The sequence below is a fragment of the Coptis chinensis genome, chromosome 7 (assembly GCF_015680905.1).
Source record: "Coptis chinensis isolate HL-2020 chromosome 7, ASM1568090v1, whole genome shotgun sequence".
In the NCBI taxonomy this organism is placed as follows: Eukaryota; Viridiplantae; Streptophyta; class Magnoliopsida; order Ranunculales; family Ranunculaceae; genus Coptis; species Coptis chinensis.
This window is the reverse complement of record NC_141462.1, coordinates 58,213,779-58,235,562: the sequence shown is the minus strand read 5'-3', so window position 1 is coordinate 58,235,562 and position 21,784 is coordinate 58,213,779. Positions and strand designations below refer to the sequence as shown.

The 21,784-nt window shown below is 43.5% G+C and overlaps 1 protein-coding gene across 1 annotated transcript; it reads right to left on the bottom strand.

Moving 5' to 3' along the window:
• Positions 1-801: 801 nt before the first annotated feature.
• On the bottom strand, positions 802-10,561 carry LOC147488140 (mitogen-activated protein kinase 3-like). The gene is made up of 6 exons (XM_086569717.1): positions 10,070-10,561; positions 9,856-9,985; positions 5,530-5,667; positions 5,112-5,444; positions 4,822-5,005; positions 802-1,370 (listed from the first exon to the last, which is right to left on the bottom strand). Exons 1-6 carry the CDS (start codon positions 10,264-10,266, stop codon positions 1,195-1,197), a joined length of 1,158 nt encoding a protein of 385 aa, XP_086425843.1. The 5' UTR covers positions 10,267-10,561; the 3' UTR covers positions 802-1,194.
• Between the last annotated feature and the right edge of the window lie 11,223 nt (positions 10,562-21,784).

The window sequence follows — 21,784 nt, the reverse complement described above, 5'->3', positions numbered from 1 at the left end:
ACTTTCCATCTCATTTAATTGATCAAGTTTATGTAACAGAATTAGTTACACTTTGTTAATATCTTTATTTAGATAGAGATGAGTAGCATTAGTTCATTTAATTAGCATAAGTGGTGGGGCCCAATTTATTTTAACATTCCCTAATCTCTTTAAGATGGTCAAAAGTAAAACCAGCAGCGAATTACAGCGAGATTAATTTGTTTTTGACTTGTAAACTGTGGTATGAAAACCTTTGAGATTGTGGAGTGTCGCCTGTGTCAGTATTCAATGATATCTTTTGATCTTTACCAAAGCTTAGATTAAAATGCTAACTTTCAACAAGGCCAGCCATCTGTTTAAGCAGTCACTTTTAGCTTTGTTGCAGACTTTACGTAAAGTTAGAACTTATTTCACTTTCTTAACTTTTGCATCCGCGTAACCTGTTGGAAGGGAATAAAACGCTGTTTTTGGTGTGAGCACTCTTTTTCAACTTTTCTTACTGGCTAAGGTTCTATGCCTGTGCTCAATTATTTATTTATTTTAAAGGAAATTCATTCAAAGTTTCAAACCAATGTTATGAAATTCATTCAGCGGGGTTACTCTACCAATAACATCAGCCCATAAGATGTTATTATTAAATTGTCAACTTGGGCTTGACCATGTGACTCCGGAAATATTGTATGGCAAGGCCACAAAAAAGCTTGCTGAAGCTCTTGCCAATGATGTATGGTTTACACCTTGCTAATTGGTATTGAATGGCTGCATAGCAATCATAGAAAATAATCTGGAATTTAATAATGAGATGTTATCAAGTAAAGCAAGTTTCAGGAATTAGTGTAAACAATTAAACACTGTGAAGCCAATATAAGTTCATAATAACAGGAGAAATCCAACAGTGGAACTTCCTCCGGCAATGTAAATACAAGGCAGATCAAAGTAGATCTACACACTCTCGCGTGGTGATACGACAACATCAAGTGGTAACAGACATATTGTTGAATAGGGGCTACTGACTATATCTAAGACAAATCTAGAGTTTTGTATCCTGGATGGGTATGACATACTATATAACCAAACAATTGAAAAAAAAGAATGCAGAACAATCAACTGAATGGAACGATGGCTGATGGATATAGAGTTCTGTCTGATCTCAGCTAGAATTTAATCTGCTTATGCACTCATTTTAAGTGGAACACGCAATGTTGGCGCATGAAATTACCAATGTGCGTACTCAGGATTATATTCCAAGGCTTCCCTGTATATCATTTCTTTTATCTGCTCTTCTGTTAAGACCTGTTGCTCAAATTCAAAGGAGAAAGGCTCAGGGCAAACTGGTTCATCAGCTATATCATGTAACCTTGCAAGATATGGATGATCCAAAGCTTCCTCAACTGCATGCATGAATAATGTTGACATTAATAGACAGCACAACATGCAAACAGAAAAGAGAAGGAAATTAAGAAAAAAAAAATGCCAAGCTTGACATGATAAAAGCCATCTTTTGGCCCAAGTCTTTGCCCAAGGTCCTACTGGTCAAACAACATAGTTTTAATATGAGTATCGTTATTTGAAATAATAATATGCGAACTAAATGTTAGATTTCTTCCAATTGCCAAATATCCCATTAGGCATGTTAGCACAACAAACAGACATACCACACAGTATGATACAAAACACTGGGATGCATTAGGAAGACGAAACACTTTTAAAACGTCAGCTGCCAAATATGACACTATTCAACTACTTCATCCAGTTTGGTACCTTATACAGAGTGTGAAAGACACAATAGTGAAGAGACCAATAAGAAGGTGGACCGAGTTGGTGAGATCAAATAGAAAGAACCTATGTGATCCCTCGTCTCTGAGATCAGCACTTGAGACAACGATGGTTATGGTGAAGATGGCACACATATTGTAACTCAAGCTTTCAGCCGTGATCCATCAAAACTGATGAATGAGCATAGATGCTTATCAGACTTGCTGGAAAATTGCTCTTTTTGGTAGTCATTCTATGTTACTACTAGCTTCTAAATTAGGAATCTTTGTTTAATTAGGATTAGTAAGAGGCTATTAGTAGTTACTATTTTGGATACAGGTGAGAATTAGAAACAGGGTTTTCTTATATAAAGGTGTTGAAACCTCATTATTATTTGGTTGTTAATTGAATCATTGGTTGAGTTCAATTGATGGGAATTCGTTTTTTACTTTTGGGTATTTATCAACTTTAATTCATTGGTGTTTATTCATCGAAGTTGCTTCCGCCTTCGATTATACATTACGTTGGAGGGCGGCAGATTTTAGATGGTCCTCTTATCGCTAATGAATGTTTGGATACCCGGGTAAAGGCGAAGCAAAATGGAGTGCTATGTAAAGTAGACATCACAAAGGCCTACGACCACGTTAATTGGACATTTTTGGACTACCTACTCAAAAGGATGGGATTTGGTGAGAAATTTAGAGTTTGGATTACCACATGCATCTCCACTGCATCTTTCTCTATTATGGTTGACGGTTCTCTTGTGGGCTTCTTTAGAAGCGAGCGTAGTCTGAGGCAAGGAGACCCCATATCTCCTTTCTTGTTCAACATTGTTATGGACGCCTTAACTAGGATGGTGTCCAAGTTGATGGATTTGGGTTTCGTAAGGGGTTTTAGACCATCTCCGAGTGGTCCTGAAGTTGGAATCTTACAGTTTGCTGATGACACATTTTTTCTCCTGGATGCATCTATTTCACAGATCATGGTGATCAAGTCTTGGCTTCTTATTTTTTAGGCATGCTCAGGTCTTAAGGCCAATATGTCTAAGACCTCCATATATGAAGTCGGCACGGTTGAGAATTTTGATCTCTTTGGCACAAGTCATGGGATGTGGGATTGAAAAGCTACCTTGTAGGTACTTGGGTTTACCGCTCGGAGCGTCGTACAAGAACAAGAAAGCCTAGGACCCGGTGATTGAAACAGTGGAAAGGCGGGTAGGTGGTTGGAGAAGGAAACTTCTCTCGAAAGGTGCTAGACTAATTCTTATCCAAAGTGTTCTAAGTAACCTACTTATCTACTATATGTCTCTCCTTACCATCCCGGTTAGCGTTGCTAAAAGAATTGAGCAAAAAATAAGGGATTTCTTATGGGGTACAACAAGTGAAAAATGGAAGTATCACCTTGTAGGTTGGGAAAAGTTATGCATACCGAAAGATGAAAGTGGCTCAGCTATAAGAGATTTAGTCACCATGAACAAGGCTCTCTTAGGCCGTTGGTTATAGAGATATGGCCATGAGGAGGAGGCATTGTGGAGAAAGGTGATCGACTCAAAGTATGGAATTGTCGAGAATGGTCGGTAGTCGAAATAGGTTGTGCAAGCACACAGTATTAGCTTCTGGAAAGGCATTACTGCCGTTTTATCGAACTTCAAGGAGGGCATTGCTCTCCAGCTTGGCAATGGCACCTCAATTCGGTTCTGGCAAGATACTTGGTTAGGGGACAAACCTCTATGTGACCAATTCCCTCTGGTTTTCCAAGCTACAACTATGAGACATGCCCAGATTTGCAACCTAGCTAGCAGTGATCAGAATGGGGTGTCTTGGAACTTGCAAATTCGGAGGGCATGTAATAATTGGGAGGTACAACAGTACGCCAATCTGTCCAACCTCCTATCTAGCGTATCACTTACTGATCAAACAAATATTTGGCGTTGGAGGTGGACCAAGGAAGGCGTATTTTCAGTTAAAACATCTTATAGGCATATGGTGGTACGCAACAGAGATGAAGCTTATGAGGTACAAAAGTTTCCCATGAAGCTCGTATGGAAAGTTCCAATTCCACTCAATGTAAAACTATTTTTCTGATCAGCATTGCTTCGGGGCACTCTCATGGCAGACGTTCTTATTCACAGAGGGATGCATATTTCACCTACTTGCTCAATATGTGGTTTTCTTAAGGAGTCGTTAGCCCATTTAACCCTTCATTGTTCCTTTGCTTTGGAAGTGTGGTCCATTTTAATGCGACTTGTGGAACTCTCTTTCCCAAGACTAGCACAGGCTGACTCTGTTGAACAATGGCTCGCGAGGTGGCCAAAAAAGAATGGGACTAATTTTGGTGTTAAACTGTGGAGACTTGTTCCGTATGCAACTATTTGGGTGTTGTGGAGATTAAGGAACGGTCGGATCTTTCGGCATAAGGAAACTCCACCCGCTCAAGCTGTATTGGAGGTGAAATCTTTTCTTTGGTATTGGCTTGCTATCTATCCAGAGAGGAAGGATTATAGGTTTAGGGACTTGGTTCTCCACTGGGAACTTTTTATTACTGGTGGCTAATTAGTTTTTGCCCATTATTGAGGGTGCACTGCTGTTTGTAACGATGTGTTGTTATAGGTAAGGCTCTCTCTCACTTCCTCTGTATTGTCTCCAGACTATCATATTTCAATAAAATTCACTTATCAAAAAAAAAAAGATGGCTCACTTATTAATAATTCTAGCTTTCGTGTATGAGAAAGACTTTACCAAACTCATCCTAGTCACTTTAGTCTTAGGTCCACAAAGAGCCATCAGTCGATGATGCTTGAATGCCATATTCTACTGAGGACTCAGCATAACATTATCAATAAACTATTATCATTATGTACCATATATTTTTGGAAGTGGAAGATGAACTATTATTTCAGTGTTTTGAACGGTCTCTTAAATGGGCTTGGCAGACTGGGTTATGATCATTACGATGACTTCCTTGACTGCACTCTTACAATAGAAAAAAGATAAACTCAACAATCAAAACATAAAAGAATTAAAAATAAAATAAAATAAATCAAAATAAAAAAACCTTCCTAAACTAGTACACAGAAGAAAGAATTACCTGTAATTCTCTGGTTGGGGTCAAATGACAGCATTCTCTCAACAAGGTCAAGAGCCTCTGGATTAATGTGTGGAAAAATACTTGTAAAAGCCTGGCGAGGATGCGATGGTAGTTGCTTAATATACCTCTTCGCATCTTCATTACGAACAAATCCAAGTTCAGCCTCTGTGGGTGTCCCGAGAAGCTGTAAGGTTAAGAAACACGTGTAAGCATTTTTAGATATAACAAACACCTGGAATATATAAAACATTAATTTGACAGTACAGATATCTTGCCAAATTTCATCTCACCTCTGTCAGTAAACGCATCTGATGTACATGATCTCTACCTGCAAACAACGGTCGTCTGTTCATCAATTCCATAAAGATGCAACCAACAGACCACACATCAATGGAAGCAGTGTAATCCGCAGAATTTAGTAGCAACTCCGGGGCCCTGTACCATCTGGTGACAACATATTCTGTCATAAACTCATTCTCTGAAGTTGGACGAGCTAGACCAAAATCGCAAATCTTCAGATCACAATTTGCATTTAGCAAAAGGTTGCTCGGTTTTAAGTCTCTGTGAATGACATTGGCGGAATGTATATACTTTAGCCCACGAAGGAGTTGATACAGAAAGTACTGCACAGTACGCAAACAAGGAAATAAACATCAGCAATTGCACAACTCAAGACTGTACTTTAGAGATCAATCGGTACAATGTCACCTGAGAGTGTTCTTCTGATAAATCTTGATTGGAACGTATAATTTGGTGCAGATCAGTATCCATGAGTTCCGTGGCATAATAGACATCAGCAAATGCGCTTCGTACAGGTGGAGGGACCACATCTCTTATGCCAATGACCTTTTAATACAAAAGAAATTCAACCATTTTCACATCACTCCATGAACCATCAATGAACCAGTACGTGATAGTATTTAATAGTAACAATACAACGAGCATTGAAGTTGCCAAGTTGGTCTTTTGCTGCTCACAGGTAGTGCTTGCAGCTGTTTGCAACCAATCACTATCCAATCAATTTGGAAGAGGAACGAAAAAAATATCAAGGGCTTGTAACAAATTATTGATATTTGTTTTTCCCCCTTTTTGTTCTACCAGACAAAGAGACTGATTTTCCCATCAACATCGAAAAAGCAAATTGTCAGTTGACATATAGCAAGGCAATTACGAATCAGTATATTGATTGTGTAAAGGAAGATTTTCTAACCTAAAAGTAGGTAAAGAATATTTATTTAGTATTTTTCATCATTTACACACAAGGCTATAAGACTATATGTTTCTCACTTACTTTTATTTATTTTTCTTAATTACGGCATTCCATTCTCACTAAAACTTACCACCCTTCTTTTTTCCTGTGTTTATCATTTTTACACGTCAATATCCACCTCATGATTCCACCAATAACATGTTTTCCCCCTTCCCAATACATCTGTTATTGTTTTTTTTTTTTTTAAATAGTGACATGTGTCTCATTTTGCTAGACCATCTCATATTCTTTTCCGGTGACGTGTATGTACACTTGTCCGCTCTTCTCTATTCTATTGAATGAATGAAGGGCGGCATTTAGCGGGAAAAAAAAAGACATCTGTCCAGGAAGATGATCCACCATTCACCGAGCTTTTGGAAAGAGAATCTCAGGGATATGGAATCTCCTCGAAAAGGCACTTTGATATACCACAGATATATTCCTAGCATGATAGATTACAGTAAGTAAGAGATAGATATAGAAAGTATATTGGCCTTACTAGCATAGATCACTTTCTGTGAGCTTTTTGCACATTAAAAATGTTATATATGTCCAAAAAAGCCAGTAGGGACAACATATACCGTGTACCATATCCAACTTATCTGCCCTCACTTTCATTTCAAGTATTCCAATCAAAAGAATCTTCTTCTCTAAGATGAATTTTTGAACCTCTTCTGCCTTGTGATAGGTCCCTCACATTCCAGGGACATATAGAGGCACTAACACTGCGTGCTTAGAGGTGTGTTTCCCCTATGGTCTACCCCATCCCCTCTTTTTAGTAGTGCTTTGATCCCGAGTATCCTTCATTGGTCTTGTCGTAATCCCTTCATTTTTTTTTTGTTGAAGTTCATGATCATTAGGGACTGTATCTTCCTCATCATTCCTCACAATCTTCTTGTTATTGAATTATTGCACTCGACTACCAGAGCTCTCATAGCCACTTTTTATTTTAGCACCACCCTGCTCTGCTAAGGCAAGGAAAGCCTCTCCATCTCTAATATACTTAAATAACTGTAACAACTTCAGTTTCTCCTAGTTTCTGTACGATATTATCAACACTAATCTGCTCAATAATCTAATCTGAGACTACATTCTATAGCTCACCCAAATTCTCTTCTTCCTCGTTATGAGCAAGGCACTACCTCCATCCTCAATACATAGAGGTGTGCCACCTTCATTCGAGTTGTTAGGAGTTGAGCTCAACTGAGTTGCTAAGGGTGCCGCCTTCTTTAGCCTGCAAAGAGATGGAACAAGGCAAATATCCACGTCATTTTTCACCCTACTTGTCTCACCAAACTCCACTTCCAAGGGTAATCAATCTTTCCCCACTTCCTTAGTTGAGTTTCAATATCCACCTCTGCTACTTCGTTGTAGCTTTGTCAACATAAAAAAGGTTTCCTAAATTACTAGCAATACAGCTAATACATATTTGGGAAGTTCCACTATAACCCAGAGAGGGATTATTTGTATCTTCTTCCTCTGCTGTTCAATCTACATAGACCAACGGCTCACCACATAAATCCTCCCAGCAATGAAGATACCATTCTCCAACACTATCAGAATCAGACAATCCTCATCAGAGACAAATTTGAAGTAAAGTAAGTCCTTCTCAGCAGCCATACCATTAGCTTCCCTTCGTCTTCCATTGCTTGCTCAAAGTACTTTTTACCAGAGGGAACCTAAGTCTTTGTTCCACAAAGAATCCCACTAAGTAATCAGTCCACTCAGTAGCCCCTTCTTCAATAACCTTCTTTAATACTTATATCACCCATTGTATTCTGTCAGATTTGGGTGAACCTTAACTTTTATTTTACTTAACAAAAGGAAAGAAAATAAATAATAATAATAATAACAACAACAATAAAGAAAACAATTCTTTATAATAGAGGCTGACGCTTAGCAACTAGGCGTAAAAAACTAAACACACACACACCACACACCTCTCTCCCCTGGCCCCCCGCGAAAGGTTGTATTTCGTCATGTTTGGGTGAGCCTTAACTTGTCACCCTCAACACATGTCTTATTTAAGAGTTCCTTAACCAGAAACTTATCGACTTAAAACTACCACATCCTACTCTCTTGGTACTGGTAAGATTGGCTATCAACAAGTTTCTTCTGAAACTTAGCAAATAGAGGTAGAACGATTACATCATCGCCTACTCGCCTCCATTCAAGTGTTTGTCCGATATGTGGTATTTGCTTCATCATTCATTTGATGTGGATGTCGCCTTTGCTAAGGGAATATGAATATTTTATTTTTCACAGCAAACAACACATTAAGACCATGATTTATCATGCCTAATGAAACAGAAAATGTATACCACATTATTATCAGAACAGTGTTACGTTCCAATAATTGATTAAAGATATCAACGATATTTAACAAAAGTCAAAACAACCATTTCTTAGAACTTGAGCAAATACTAAATTCTCGGAATTATAGTCATGAGTATTATTTCATGTACATAAGCAAAGCAACTTTTAAGAAAGATATGCATAAATTTCTAGGATATTAAAGATTCGTAAACCAAGGTACCTACTATCACCTTCACCTAACTCGGAAGACCTTTTTATCCAACAAACCCCATACACACTTAACCAGGTCACCTTGTCTGACTTGTCCCAAAATACTCTGGATCTATTTTCGACCTAATGCTATACTTCTTGTTCCCGGATGTAGCCTAAATCTCTACTTTGATTGCAACTTCTCTAAAGCTATTTGGAACTGGTATGGGCCTAACAAAGAAGTGAAAAGATCTACACCAGATAGAAAATGGATTTTCTCCTACCTTAGAGGAAAGTCTTTGTACAAGCTGCTCCTTCAAACTTCACTATCTTCTACTTTCTATTGTATCTACCTTGAGAGAAATCCCAAGACATTAAACAGACCTCTAGAGGGACTGAAAAGCCACCTCAATTGATCCTGGCTTAGAGATGTCAAAACCAAGCCTGGATACATCACTCTTTAGTTCAAGGATAAAGCATGGAACAGATATGCAGCAGCGGAGATTGGCCAACAGTTGAATTGGTTACTATGCAGCTGCGGAGATTGGTCAACCAATGCAATTGGTTACTATGCAGCAGGTACAAGTACAATGGATCCCTCCTCTAGAACCTTGGGTAGCTTTTAACACTTATGGAACTCTAAGAGACCACATGGCAGGCTAAGGTGGTATAGTTAACTACTAAGGAATGTAAATAGAGACATTCCACAGGCCTACAATGCAGGTTGACCCAACGTTCTATTTTTTTCTTGGAAATGATAGATGTTGCAAAGTGAAAGGAGATAGCTACTGCTATCGCGATCAAGAAGTTAAAAATACAAACAGATTCTTTGCAGACTAGAAGAATCCTTAATGGTCAGTTACGTCTTTCTATGGTGAGTTAAGTGTTTGACTGAACACATAAAGATCTTAACTAGACAATACAAAGAAATCCTGTTTAGGCACAGTTTGAAAGTCTTTTATACTTTTCCTTTGGATACTGTAGCAGACTAGCAACTGATATTCTAGTCAGGAATGATGCCAAGGGCATGTTTTACTCGATATAATATCAAGTGAAAAAATCTGACTGTGGTCTGTCTAACCCCATGCTAAACAAAAGATGCATTCAACATCGTTATGAGTACAGGGCTACATCTCAATTATTAAGCAATAGACAACAAAGCTACTGAACAAAAGTCAAAGCATATCCATTTCCTAGAACTTGATCAAATATAAAATTGTTAATTATTAATACAAAATAATTGACCAATAATATATTAACAGCTAAACAAAACAACTCACATTCTCATGATCTAAATGCCGAAGAAGCTTAATCTCTCTCAACGTTCTTTTGGCATCCATATGGTTATCAAAAGCATTAGCTATCTTCTTTATCGCCACCATCTCATTCGTCTCCGAATTCAACACCGAACTAAAACAAAACATCCACACTCAAAATCTCAACAATATCATTCAAACCAATTAACGAACATAGAATAATAAAAAAAATAATTACCAAACTATTCCATAAGCCCCACGTCCAATAGGCATAATAGGAGGACGATATTTCGTAGTGATCTCAAATAAATTACCGAAAATATTGTACTGAATAAACCGACCGGAATGAGTTTGCACAACTGGGAAATCAGATGCTGGTATCTGTCCTTGTGGTACGTCTGTCATGCTTGCGTCAGCAGTTGTAGCTCCTTGCATTATTATTTTTGGTTTCCTGGAAAGTTTGAGTGATCAAGTTTTGAGGAAATGTTTATGTGTGAAGTATTTGAAGTGGGTTGGTGTTATATATGGGTTACGTGGTAGGTGCTGAGATAACGCGTGGGAATGAAATGGACGGTTAATATTCGCGCCGCCTTTGAATCTAATGGTTCAGATTGAAGCATCCATTCAACGAGTTATTCTTTTTTGTACTTTTTTTTAAGTTAAGGTGTGTTTCTTACATTATGTGGGATATATCGAACAGTGCAGGCAAGTATGAGTGATCTTGGTCAATGGTCAAACACAAAAGAAATGTCTCAATTTAATCTCTATCTCTACTACTTATAATCAGCGTGGGTGAGTTAGCCGTTTGCGTTGTAACTCTGTTCTGCCCAACCGCTGTTTTATGAACTCGTGTCCCATAGAACCATATAAGCCAGTCAAACAAAAAATTAGTTCTAAATTTTTGTTGTCCAGTTCTGTTTCTGAAATCTGAATTCTGTCTGTTTTTCAATGTTTGCTTTTTGTTGGGCCTTGTATGAGAGTAAGCTGTCCCTATTGATCTCACATCCTTTTTATGTCCCTCAACACTATTCTTTTTATACCCCCTCCCTTCTTCTCATAACCGTCCACCTGTTCCGCCATCTCACGGCTCCCGGTTTGCCACGCATAGGGTTTCCGTACACCTTTTCACTCCACGGCACGATACTGTACACCCGACTCTACCGCTTGTATTATTTCGGGCTCGCTATTTCTGATTATCCACTACTCTCCGACTCCAGTTACTGCAGCTTGCATCGGCCCACTGACCTTTGACCTTATTAGTCGCGGATCCTACCGCTACAGATGCCCCTTCTCGATGCCGCGGCCTTAGAGTTGGCCCGAGATCGAGAACCTTCTCCTCTTTTCTTTATTTGGATTCATTTGGTCTTCTATTGGGGTTCACGTGCGTGCAGGGCACTCATTACGCGCGCCGTTTCTGCGCCTCCTCGTGTTCTGCACCCCACGTGTCAACCTCCTAGCAGTTCCTCTACTGTCCCTTCGGTTTTCGCACCCGAGCAATTACCCTTTTGCCCCTGCACTATTTAAACTCCCGCTTCCATTCTCTCCCTCACTTTCTTCATTTGGTTTTTTTCTTCCTCTACCTCTTTCTCCCTCTCTCAAACCTTACTGCTCTTCCTCCCTTGAATTCTTCCCCTTCGGCGTGGCTCCGGTTGGATTTTGTCATCGTTGGGCTCAGGTTCAGGTTCGTTTTTCTTGGTTTTTGTTCTTCTTAGCTTACTGCTGGCATTGTCTTCTTCTTCAGATTTACCTTACAACTATTAGTATTAAATTTCCCCTTATAGTCTATTCATCTTCTTCTCGATGTCGGCGACGGCCTCTGAGAATCCCTCTCCCTCTTATTTCGATGACTCTTCGTCCTCTAGATCTACTGAGGTGGCATCTCCTCCTCTTGTGGCCGCTACGGCGGCCCCCTCCACCTCCAGCCACTTCCTTGCTCCCTTGTTGCCGCCTTCTAGATATTGTAGACCTAATTTAAGTGCAATTAGGGCTGCCTATGGCATTCCAGCTGGCATTCTGATAGAACATGTGCCTTCTGTCACCCATTATCCTCACTTAATGCCGCCGCGGCCTGGGTGCTTAGTAGTGACAGTAGGTCAGATTGTTGTCGGGCTGCGGCTCCCTCTCACTGTGTTGGATGTCGAGGTGTGTAATCATTTCAACATCCCTCCCTGTCAAGGAATCAGAAATTTCTGGAGAGTCATGTATGCCGCGAATTACTACAACAAGACCGGCAACCCCCAGCTAACCAGCCGTGACATTATCTCCCAATATTTCATAAAGAAAAGCACTAAGGATGTGGGTATAGGGTACCAATCCTTCTGTGTCCGCCCCCAAAAGAAAACTTTCTTACTCCGCGTCACCACCTCGGATAAACAGTGGCACCACTACCCACTGTATGTATCCGGTGACTTCCTGCCCACGGACCTCCCTGCCAGGATGACACTTAACCACCTCGTTTTTCAGTCCAGTGGTGAGTTTCGTTACTGCCTTTTCTTCTTTCGGCCTTAGCTTCGCAAACTAATATTCTTTCGTTTGTATTCCCTTGCAGGTTGGCAGCCTGATTCTAAGTCAGGAATATATTCTAGCTACATTTGCCCAATCTTCGATAGACTCCGCACCCTTGGTACTACCCAAGCTGACCGTTTGAACGTCCATCCCACCACAGGCACTCCTCTACTTGAAGCTCTGCAACTCCGCGACTTTTTGGGAGTTACAGCCCCCTTCTACCGTCCACCCCTTCCCAAAGAACGTAGACCTCGATCCTCTCCCAAAAATCGTTCCCGCTCTCGCTCCCACCGCCATCAACCTACTCGCGACTCCCACCCCCCATCCGTAGCCCCTTCGTCCCGTGCTCATCTCCCCTTGGCTCCCGAACCTTTGCCCTCCTATCGGGCCATCTCCACCTGGGAAGATCAATATACCCCTACACAGTCCCCCTCCGTGAACATGGACCTCTCACAGATGAAGCTATTTGATAGTGACGATGAAATCACAGAAGTCTCTCCGTCCACAGTGGTTACTCCTGCTGATGGGCCACCGAGCAAACGCCAGAGGACGGTAGTGCCCGAAGACCCGATTCCTGTCACCCGGACAGTGGCGGAAGAAGAAGCTCCCCCTACCACCACTCGTAGACCAGGCAAAGAGACTGCTCCCCCCACCGACTCCAGTATCACCCCTGCTGATTTTACCCCTGTCTTTAAAGTTCGCCACCGCAGAGTCAATATAGCGAACTCGGCCCTTGAAAATCCTGCCGTTGCCTCCTCCATCTTCTATGGCTCTCATTTGCCGAAGGACCTGGCTTATGCAGAAGCAAGTGCCTTTGAACACCATCGCACCTCCTTGTACACCAACTGGGAGAAGGTACTTCCCCTTCACTATATTCTTGCTCTTTGGTCCTTCCCTTATAATTTACTTGTCTTGTTTGTATTCAGGTGAGTCTGGACATATCATTTATGTTTCGCGGTATTTTCAGCGCTTGGTCCAAGATAGAGTCTCTGGATAAAGAGGTCGGCGGTCCAGACGGTCTGAGAGCCACTTGTGTCCGACTCCAACAAGAGCTCGAAGCTGCTGATCTAGCTAAAACCCGGGCTCAAGATGAACTGAGGATCACGGAAAACAACCATCAGGATTATATGGATTCCGTCAATGACCGTCTGAGTCAGCAACGCACTTCTCTCGTCCAGCAGCACCAACAAGATACCGCGGCACTACTAGAACAGCATAAGGTGGATATGGCGACCCTCCAAACCCACTACCGATCATTGGTAGACAAGAGGGTGGCTAGAAAATTTTAGGAGGAACATGCACGGCTTCTCAAGGAGGGCCGCCTCCTTCCAGAGGTGCCGCCGACCCCCGTCGATGAGGAGATGGGAATCGCAGTCCAGTCCCAGCCCGAGGGGTCGGTTGACGCTGAGGTGACTGCTGAAAAGACTGTTGAAGAGACCGCGAATGAAGAGGCCGCTACCCCCTCTACTGAAGATGTCAACCCGGAGGATCCCATCGATATTACGTCAGATATACCTTTAGCTTCCCCTTGAATCTGTTTTTCCGGGGTCTGTAATTGATTGTGTATGTTCTAGCGCCTTAAACGGCGATGCACACTTCCATTTTGGTTTTTCTCCTTTTGAGAGGAGCGTTGTGATGTATTGTGACTTTACTGACTGTGTTTACCTCCTTCCGGAGAGGTTCTCTTTTTTATATTATGTTTACTTAAGACTTTTGCTATCTCTGATCTCATACGCTTTTGCTTCCTCTCCCCTCAACTTTCTTTTTCGACCGGGGCATTGCCTTGCCCTCGAGGTTTGATTCGGACTCCATGTCTGCGAAAGATTCTACACCTCCCCCGCTCTCTCTCCGTGGCTGACACGCCTGCTCGGGCATTGCCTTGCCCCATAAGTTTGATTCGGACTCCATGTCCGCGAAGGGCTCCTCCCCCTTACTCTCTCAGTGGCTGACACGCCTGCTGGGGCATTGCCTTGCCCCTAAGTTTGATTCGGACTCCATGTCCGCGAAGGGCTCTTCCCCGCTCTCTCATTATGGTGACCGCTTTCTTTGGGGGCATTGCCTTGTCCCTAAGTTTGATTCAGACTCCATGTCCACGAAGGGCTCTTCCCCCACTCTCTCATTATGGTCGATACGCATCTTTGGACATTGCCCTTTGCTCCTAAATTTAACGCTCTTTGTTAACATTCCAAAAGTCTTTGTAGTATTATATATGTGCAAACAGCCCCAGTCCCTTGCCCCGGATTGGTAATACATTCAAACATAAAACTTTTTCAACATTTTTACATTCCAAGGTCTTTCTATCAATCTTCCTTCCTCGGTCTGCAGTCTGTATGTTCCAGCTCCTCCGATCTCCACCACAGTGTACGGTCTTTCCCAGTTAGGCCCCAGCTTTCATTCATTCACCCTTTTTGTGCTTGGAGTCACTCTTCTGAGAACCAGATCCCCCACTTGAAACGGACGGGGCTTCAATCGCTTGCCGTATTGTCTTTGCAGGCGCCGGTGATATTCTTCTAGCCTGATGCGCACGGCATCCCGTTTCTCCTCTACCAAATTCATGTCTCTGGCCAATATGCCCCAGTTCAGCCCAGCCTCAACCGCATTTGTGCGTATCGTAGCCGCCACCATCTCCGAAGGGATCACAGCTTTCACACCATATGCCAAGGAGAAAGGCGTCTCTTTCGTAGAGGTCCGTGGTGTAGTACGGTACGCCCATAGCACGTGGCTCAGCTTCTCAGCCCATGCTCCCTTCCGGTCCTCCAACTTTCTCTTGAGATTGTTCATGATTGTCTTATTAGAGGATTCGGCCTGTCCATTACCTTCTGGATTGTACGGAGCTGAGAATCCCTGTTTCACATTAGAGGCCTGCAAGAACTCTCTCACTTTTGACCCCGTGAACTGTGTCCCATTGTTTGCGATGATGGAATGCGGCACTCCAAACCTACTAATAATGTTCTCCCATAAAAACTTGATCACCTGTTCCTCCTTAACTTGCTGCAAGGCCACGACCTCCACCCATTTGGTAAAATAATCCGTAGCGGCTAACATGAACATTCTTCTTCCCTTTGCCATTGGCAACGGTCCCACGATATCCATGGCCCACATGGCAAATGGCCATAGACTGGACACATTGTGCAACGGTTCGGCTGGTGCAAATATTAGCTGAGCAAATCGTTGACACTTGCCACATTTCTTGGCAAACTCCACCGCATCTCTTTTCATGTGAGGCCAGAAGTAGCCTTGCGTTAGCAACCGGTGTGCCGTTGTTCTCCCCACCGAGTGGCTTCCGCAGTCCCCGGTGTGCAGTTCTGCCAATACCTCTTGTGCTAGGCTCGGCCCTAGGCACCTTAGCAGCGGTCCATCAAAATTCTTTTGGTGCATTTCTCCTTCTACCAGAGTGTATCTGCGTGCCGTTTGTTCTAATCTCCTTCTTTCCTTCTCATCTATCACCTCTCCTCCCATCAGGAAATGTCTGATAGGGCTCATCCATCCCCCTTCCACTTCCGCCGCCTGACACACCTCCACCACTTTCTCAATGCTTGACCTCTCCAACTTCTTTATATTTATGATCCTCTCCTCCGACCCCGGCATTGCGGCCGCGATGTATGCAAGGGCGTCCGCATACCGGTTCTCACCGCGGACCAAATGTACGAATCTGACTTTCTTGAACTTAGCTGCCTCTCGATGCAATACCTCCAAGTATTTCGCCATTTAAGCACATCTAGCAACGAATCCTCCATTCACTTGGCATACCACCAGGTTGGAATCCGAATAAACCGTTAATTCCCCCACCCCCAAATCCTCGGCCATTCTACGGCCTCATATTTCGACTCATTGTTGGTGGCTGCGAATGCGAGCCTCATGGATAACTCGATTCGGTCATTGTCAGGAGCGACCAACACTATGCCTATTCCGTTGCCCGCATCTGTCGCAAACCCGTCCGTGAACACCCTCCACCCATTCCTTTTATCCCAGGGATATGACCCATCTGGCTCTCCCTCCTGCTCGGGCTCCATGAGCATCTCTTCCCCCCAAGTGGGGTCCTCCGCTGGGAACTCTGCTAGAAACTCCGCTACTGCCTGCGCCTTTTCCGCGGTTCTTGGTTGATATTGTATTTCATAAGAGCTTAGCATGACCGCCCATTTGAGCATCCTTCCGGACTTCTCCGCTTTTAGCGCTTGTTTGAGGGGTACGTAAGTTTGTCACCACCACTATTGAATGTGCCTCGAAGTATGGTTTCAACTTTAATGCTGAGAATATCAGTGTCAAGGCATATTTCTCGACCTTGCTGTATCGGGTCTCCGCATCCAATGGTGTTTTGCTTTGGAAATATACCGGCCTTTCAACCTTGTCTACCACCCGGACAAGAACCGATCTTACCGCGTACTCGGACACTCCCAAGTACAAATACAGTTTCTCCCTTAGTTCAGGCCGCGATAACAAGGGCGCCCGACCCAAATACCTTTTTAACTCTTGGAAAGCCTCCTCACATTCCGGTGTCCACACAAAGTTTGGAGTCCTCCTCAACAGTCTATATAGCGGCCTACATTTGTCAGACGATTTAGATATGAAACGGTTCAATGTCGCGACCCTTCTTGCTAACCTCTGTACTTCTTTAATGTCCTGGGGTGACGACATCTCCACTAGTGCTCAGATTTGCTCAGGATTAGCTTCTATTCCCCGGTGCGTCACTATGTACCCCAAAAATTTCCCTGTAGTTACTCCGAACTTACATTTCTCGGGATTTTGTTTCAAATTGTGCGCTCGCAATATGCTGAACGTTTCCTTCAACCCTTCCAAATGTTCCTCTTCGGACATGCTTTTCTCCACCATATCATCGATGTATATCTCAATACCCTTACGTATCTTGCTCGCAAACATCTTCTCCCCCAGTCGCTGGAAGGTGGCCCCAGCGTTCTTCAAACCAAATGGCATCCTTGTGTAGCAATATGTACCTCCCTTCACTATGAACGATGTCCTCTCTTGATCCGGTTCATACATCGCGACCTGGTTATATCCCATGGAGGCATCCATGAAAGAGAAAATCTTGAACCCCGCTGTTCGATCCACTAGCTCATCCATCCGCGGCATTGGGTAACTGTCCTTAGGGCACTCCGAGTTGACGTCCGTGAAGTCCACACATATACTCACCTTTCCATTCTTCTTAGGTACCACGACTATGTTGGACAACCAGTCTGTGAACTCCACTTCCCGAATTATGCCTGCTCCCTTTAACTTTGCAATCTCTTCTCGGATTCCCTCCGCGTACTTCGGCCTCACACCGCGCATTCTCTGTCTCACTGGTTTGGCATCTTCCCTCATGTGTAACTGGTGACATGCAAACTCTGGATCCAACCCTGTAATCTCCTCAATCGTCCAAGTAAAGACATCTTTATTCTCTGAAAGAAATAGTATTAATTCGTTCTTCCACTTTTCTGGCAAATTAGATCCCACCGATGTGAACTTCTCCTCCTCCCCCGTTCCCACGTTTACGGTCTTAATCTTGTCCAGCATTTTCGGTACAGCCGGCGTCTCGGCCTCCTCTTCCGCGGAGGCACACTGTAATTGCTACGCCTGTCTCTTTCTCGGTTTCGAGGCCTCTCCTTCATCTCCTCGGATTAACCTCTTCACCGTTCCCTCCCTGATGACTATTCCTAGCTATCACCGCGCACTTCATGCATCCCTGTTGGTGTAGGAAATCTGATCACCTGATAATATGTGGATGGAACCGCCTTCATCTTGTGGATCCATCGCCTCCCAAGGATGGCATTGTACTGCGAATTTGTGTCTACCACCTTGAACCGAGAGAACATTATCACTGGCCATGTGGTCACGGGCAATAAGAGCTCCCCTAGTGGTTCGGTCATACTCCTATTGAACCAATACAAATTGGTCCGCGACGGCCTCAACTGTCTCCGGTCTATCTTCATTTCCTCCATCGTCCCCACGAACAACAAGTCCACTGCGCTGCCGCAATCGATCAATACCCTTTTCACCATGTAATTTCCCGTAGCCACTATGATCACCAACGCGTCCTCATGTGGGGAGTCAACCATCTTCAAGTCTGCTTCTGTAAACACTATGCTTCCTTTTCTAGTCGCGGGCCATAGGGCGAGCCGCGAATAACCTATCTTTTCATTAACTTGTTGTATGCTAGCTGTCCTCCATATCCTATCCCGGTGAGCGTTGTGACTCAAGATTTCCCCGCTAAATATGACATTTATCGTACCCAGTATTCTCCCTTGATTCGGCGGCTGCTCCTCTTTCCCTTTCCCCTTGGTAAACTCTTTCAGTAGCCCCCTCCCAATCATCCTTTGGACCAACCATTTGAGAGCATACCATTCATTCGTCTCATGGTTCTGTACCCGATGATAGGCACAGTACGGCTTACCCGGTATTTCGTCTGGCTTGCTTCGCGGACCTTCATAATCTGACAAATCTCAAATCAGCGGCAGCAATTCACTCAACGGTCGGTCTATTGGTGTCGGCTCTATTTCTCGATATGGCTTCCGTTCCCTATTTTCCCTTCGAGCTTCAACCCTCCCCCTTTCCGGCCATGACGCGTCACCACGACGTCCTCCGCTTCCCCTGTCTGATGACTCGTATCTTCCGCGGTCATCGTTTCGATCCAAAGCCAACACAACCTTCCCCAACCTCCTCGTCTCTTTCTACAGTGTATCCTCATACCTTATATATTTTTCCACCCTCGGATATAAGTCTTGCAGTGTCGCGCTCTCATTCTTAGCTACGGATTCGTGTACCCTGGTTCCCGGTCACAGCACCCTCTCAAAGGCAATCACCGCGGTCCTTTCATCCAAGTTCTCCACCTTTAGCGTTTCCGCCTTGAATCTGCACAAGAATTCTCTCACTGACTCCGCAGTCCTCTGCCTCATGTTGAATAGGGCCGCTATGTCCACCACTCTCCTTTTCTGATGTATGAAGTGGTCCACGAAAGCTTGCTCTAACTCAAGGAAGTTGTTTATATTCTTCGAGGGCAGCCTATAATGCCAGTCCGAGGCTCCCCCTTTCAAGTTCGCTGGGAACATCATACACCGTAGTCCGTCGTACTTGGGTTCCTGCCCCAACGACATCTGTTGCCGGAAGTGGTGGATGTGGTCCGCCGGATCTCTTGTCCCATCATACCTCTCAAATCGAGGCTGGTTGAACCGCTTAGGGACCTCCGCCTTCCAAATTGCATCCGCCAACGGGTTGCGGTTCAATCCTGCCACTACTTGGTTCGCCGTTCCACCTGTGCCTTTCGCTTGCTCCAAGCTCGCTTTCAAATCGTTGGCGATCATCTCCTTCACCTGTTCCCTAGTGAGTCCCAGCACACCGTTCTCCCCCGCATTAGGTCTCCCTTCTTCTTCTCTCACCGTCTCTGACACCCCCCTTTCCGATTCCTCTACGGTCTCCCTCTCCCTTCGCAACTCCTCATTCTCTTCCCTCAAGCTCGCCACTTCCTCTCTTAACTGTCTCGTTTCTTCCGATGACGATGCTGCTGTCTCTTCCACTCCCTGCTCTCCCCCATCATCCCCCACCGATTAAGCCGCTTCCTCCACGACCGGTACCTTCCTCGGTCGTCCTACGCCTCTCTTTGCTTTTAATGCCATACCTACTACTATTCAGATCTCTTCTTCCCCACAGACGGCGCAAAATGTATGAGAGTAAGTTGCCCATACTAATCTCACCTCCTCTTTCTGTCCCTCAACACTATTCTTTTTATACCCCCTCCCCTCTCCTCACAACCGTCCACCTGTCCCGCCATCTCACGTCTCCCGGTCTGCCACACGTAGGGTTTCCGTACACCTTTTCACTCCGCGACACGATACTATACACCCAACTCTACCGCTTGTATTACTTCGGGCTCGCTATTTCTGATTATCCACTACTCCCCGACTCCAGTTACTGTATCTTGCATCGGCCCACTGACCTTTGACCTTGTTAGTCGCGGATCCTACCGCTACAGGCCCTACCACAAAAAAGTGAATAAAATTAAAAAAAAAAAAATTAAACCAATGTAATTCACGTGCAAAGCACGTGTTAATTGCTAGTAACTATATAATAACTGCTAGTAAATATATAATAACTATATAGTAACTATATAATAATTGCTAGTAATTATATATATAAAAAAAAAAAAAAAAAAAGGATTCTAAAGAAAAGAAATGTGGACCAGTGACGTCATATGCGATAGTAAGGGCAAATTCAAGTGTGATTCTATCACTTGAATTCCCTCCCTTTTAAGGTAAGTTTATCTAGGTTCTACTATCTTTTATCCACATCTCGTCTTCTTTCTTTACCTTTTATAGCAATCTTCACCCGTTACTTCATCAAAGACAGCTCCTACTCTTCCTTCCACTAACTGTTAGTTAAGCTAACAACGTGGGTGAGAGAGTACTGCCATCCTTGTGAAGTAATACCCTTTCCCTAGCAGAGAGAATCTCTCATTTGTGCACAATTTCACATCTTCTTAGGTGTGAGTTTGGGTATAAAGGGTTGTTCTCCTCGTTTGTACGATCGGGATCTCTAAATGCCTGTTTAGTTTAGGCCCCTAAGGTAATAGTTATGGTTGAGGCTTCGGGGGTTCAAGAAGTTCAGACTTCTTCTAGTCGAGCTCCTACATCTTGGAGCTCCTTGTTTGGGCTATAGAGCCATGAGTGCTCAGATAGCTCCCTGGAATGGATTGAAACGGATAGTGCGGTTGAGATTCTAGAAGTTCCAAATGAAATACTGGATGAGGGAACATAAATATGGAAGGATCATTTGGTGGGTTTCTTTGTAGAGAAGAGATTACCATACCCACTGGTAAAGCAAAATCTTGACAGAGCATGGAAAACCAAAGCTGATTATGAGATCTCCACAGATAAAGATGTGTTATATTTTAAATTTAGAGAAGAAGAGGATAGACAAAAAGTTCTAGACATGGGACCTTTGTTCATGGTTGGAAAGGTGTTCATGGTAAGACCTTGGACTGAAGAACTGGAAACACAGAGGACGAATATGAGTACCCTTCCGATTTGGGTGAAACTGTGGGATATCCCAAAACAAATGTGGATGAAAAGGGGTATTAGTCTAATAGCCAGCAGGATAGGTAAACCACATTGTTGGGATGCAACGACCCAAAAGAAACAAAGGCTGGATTATGCAAAGGTTTGCATAGAGGTACCATTGAATGCTCAATACCCTGATGTGCTAAGATTTAAAATGAGAAATGGTACTATTGTTGATGTTGGAGTAGAGTATCTCTGGATTCCTTCAACATGCTCAATATGTACAAAGACAGGCCACAAAGACTCCATATGCCCATCCATTACTAAACAGAGGACCAATGTGGTAAGAAGGAATGTCAATGTGACTAGGAATGAAAGACAGCAACCACAACAAAGGCAGAGAAACCTAATGTGGGTTCGTAGAAACACTAATGGAGGGATACAGGGAACCCAAGGAGAGA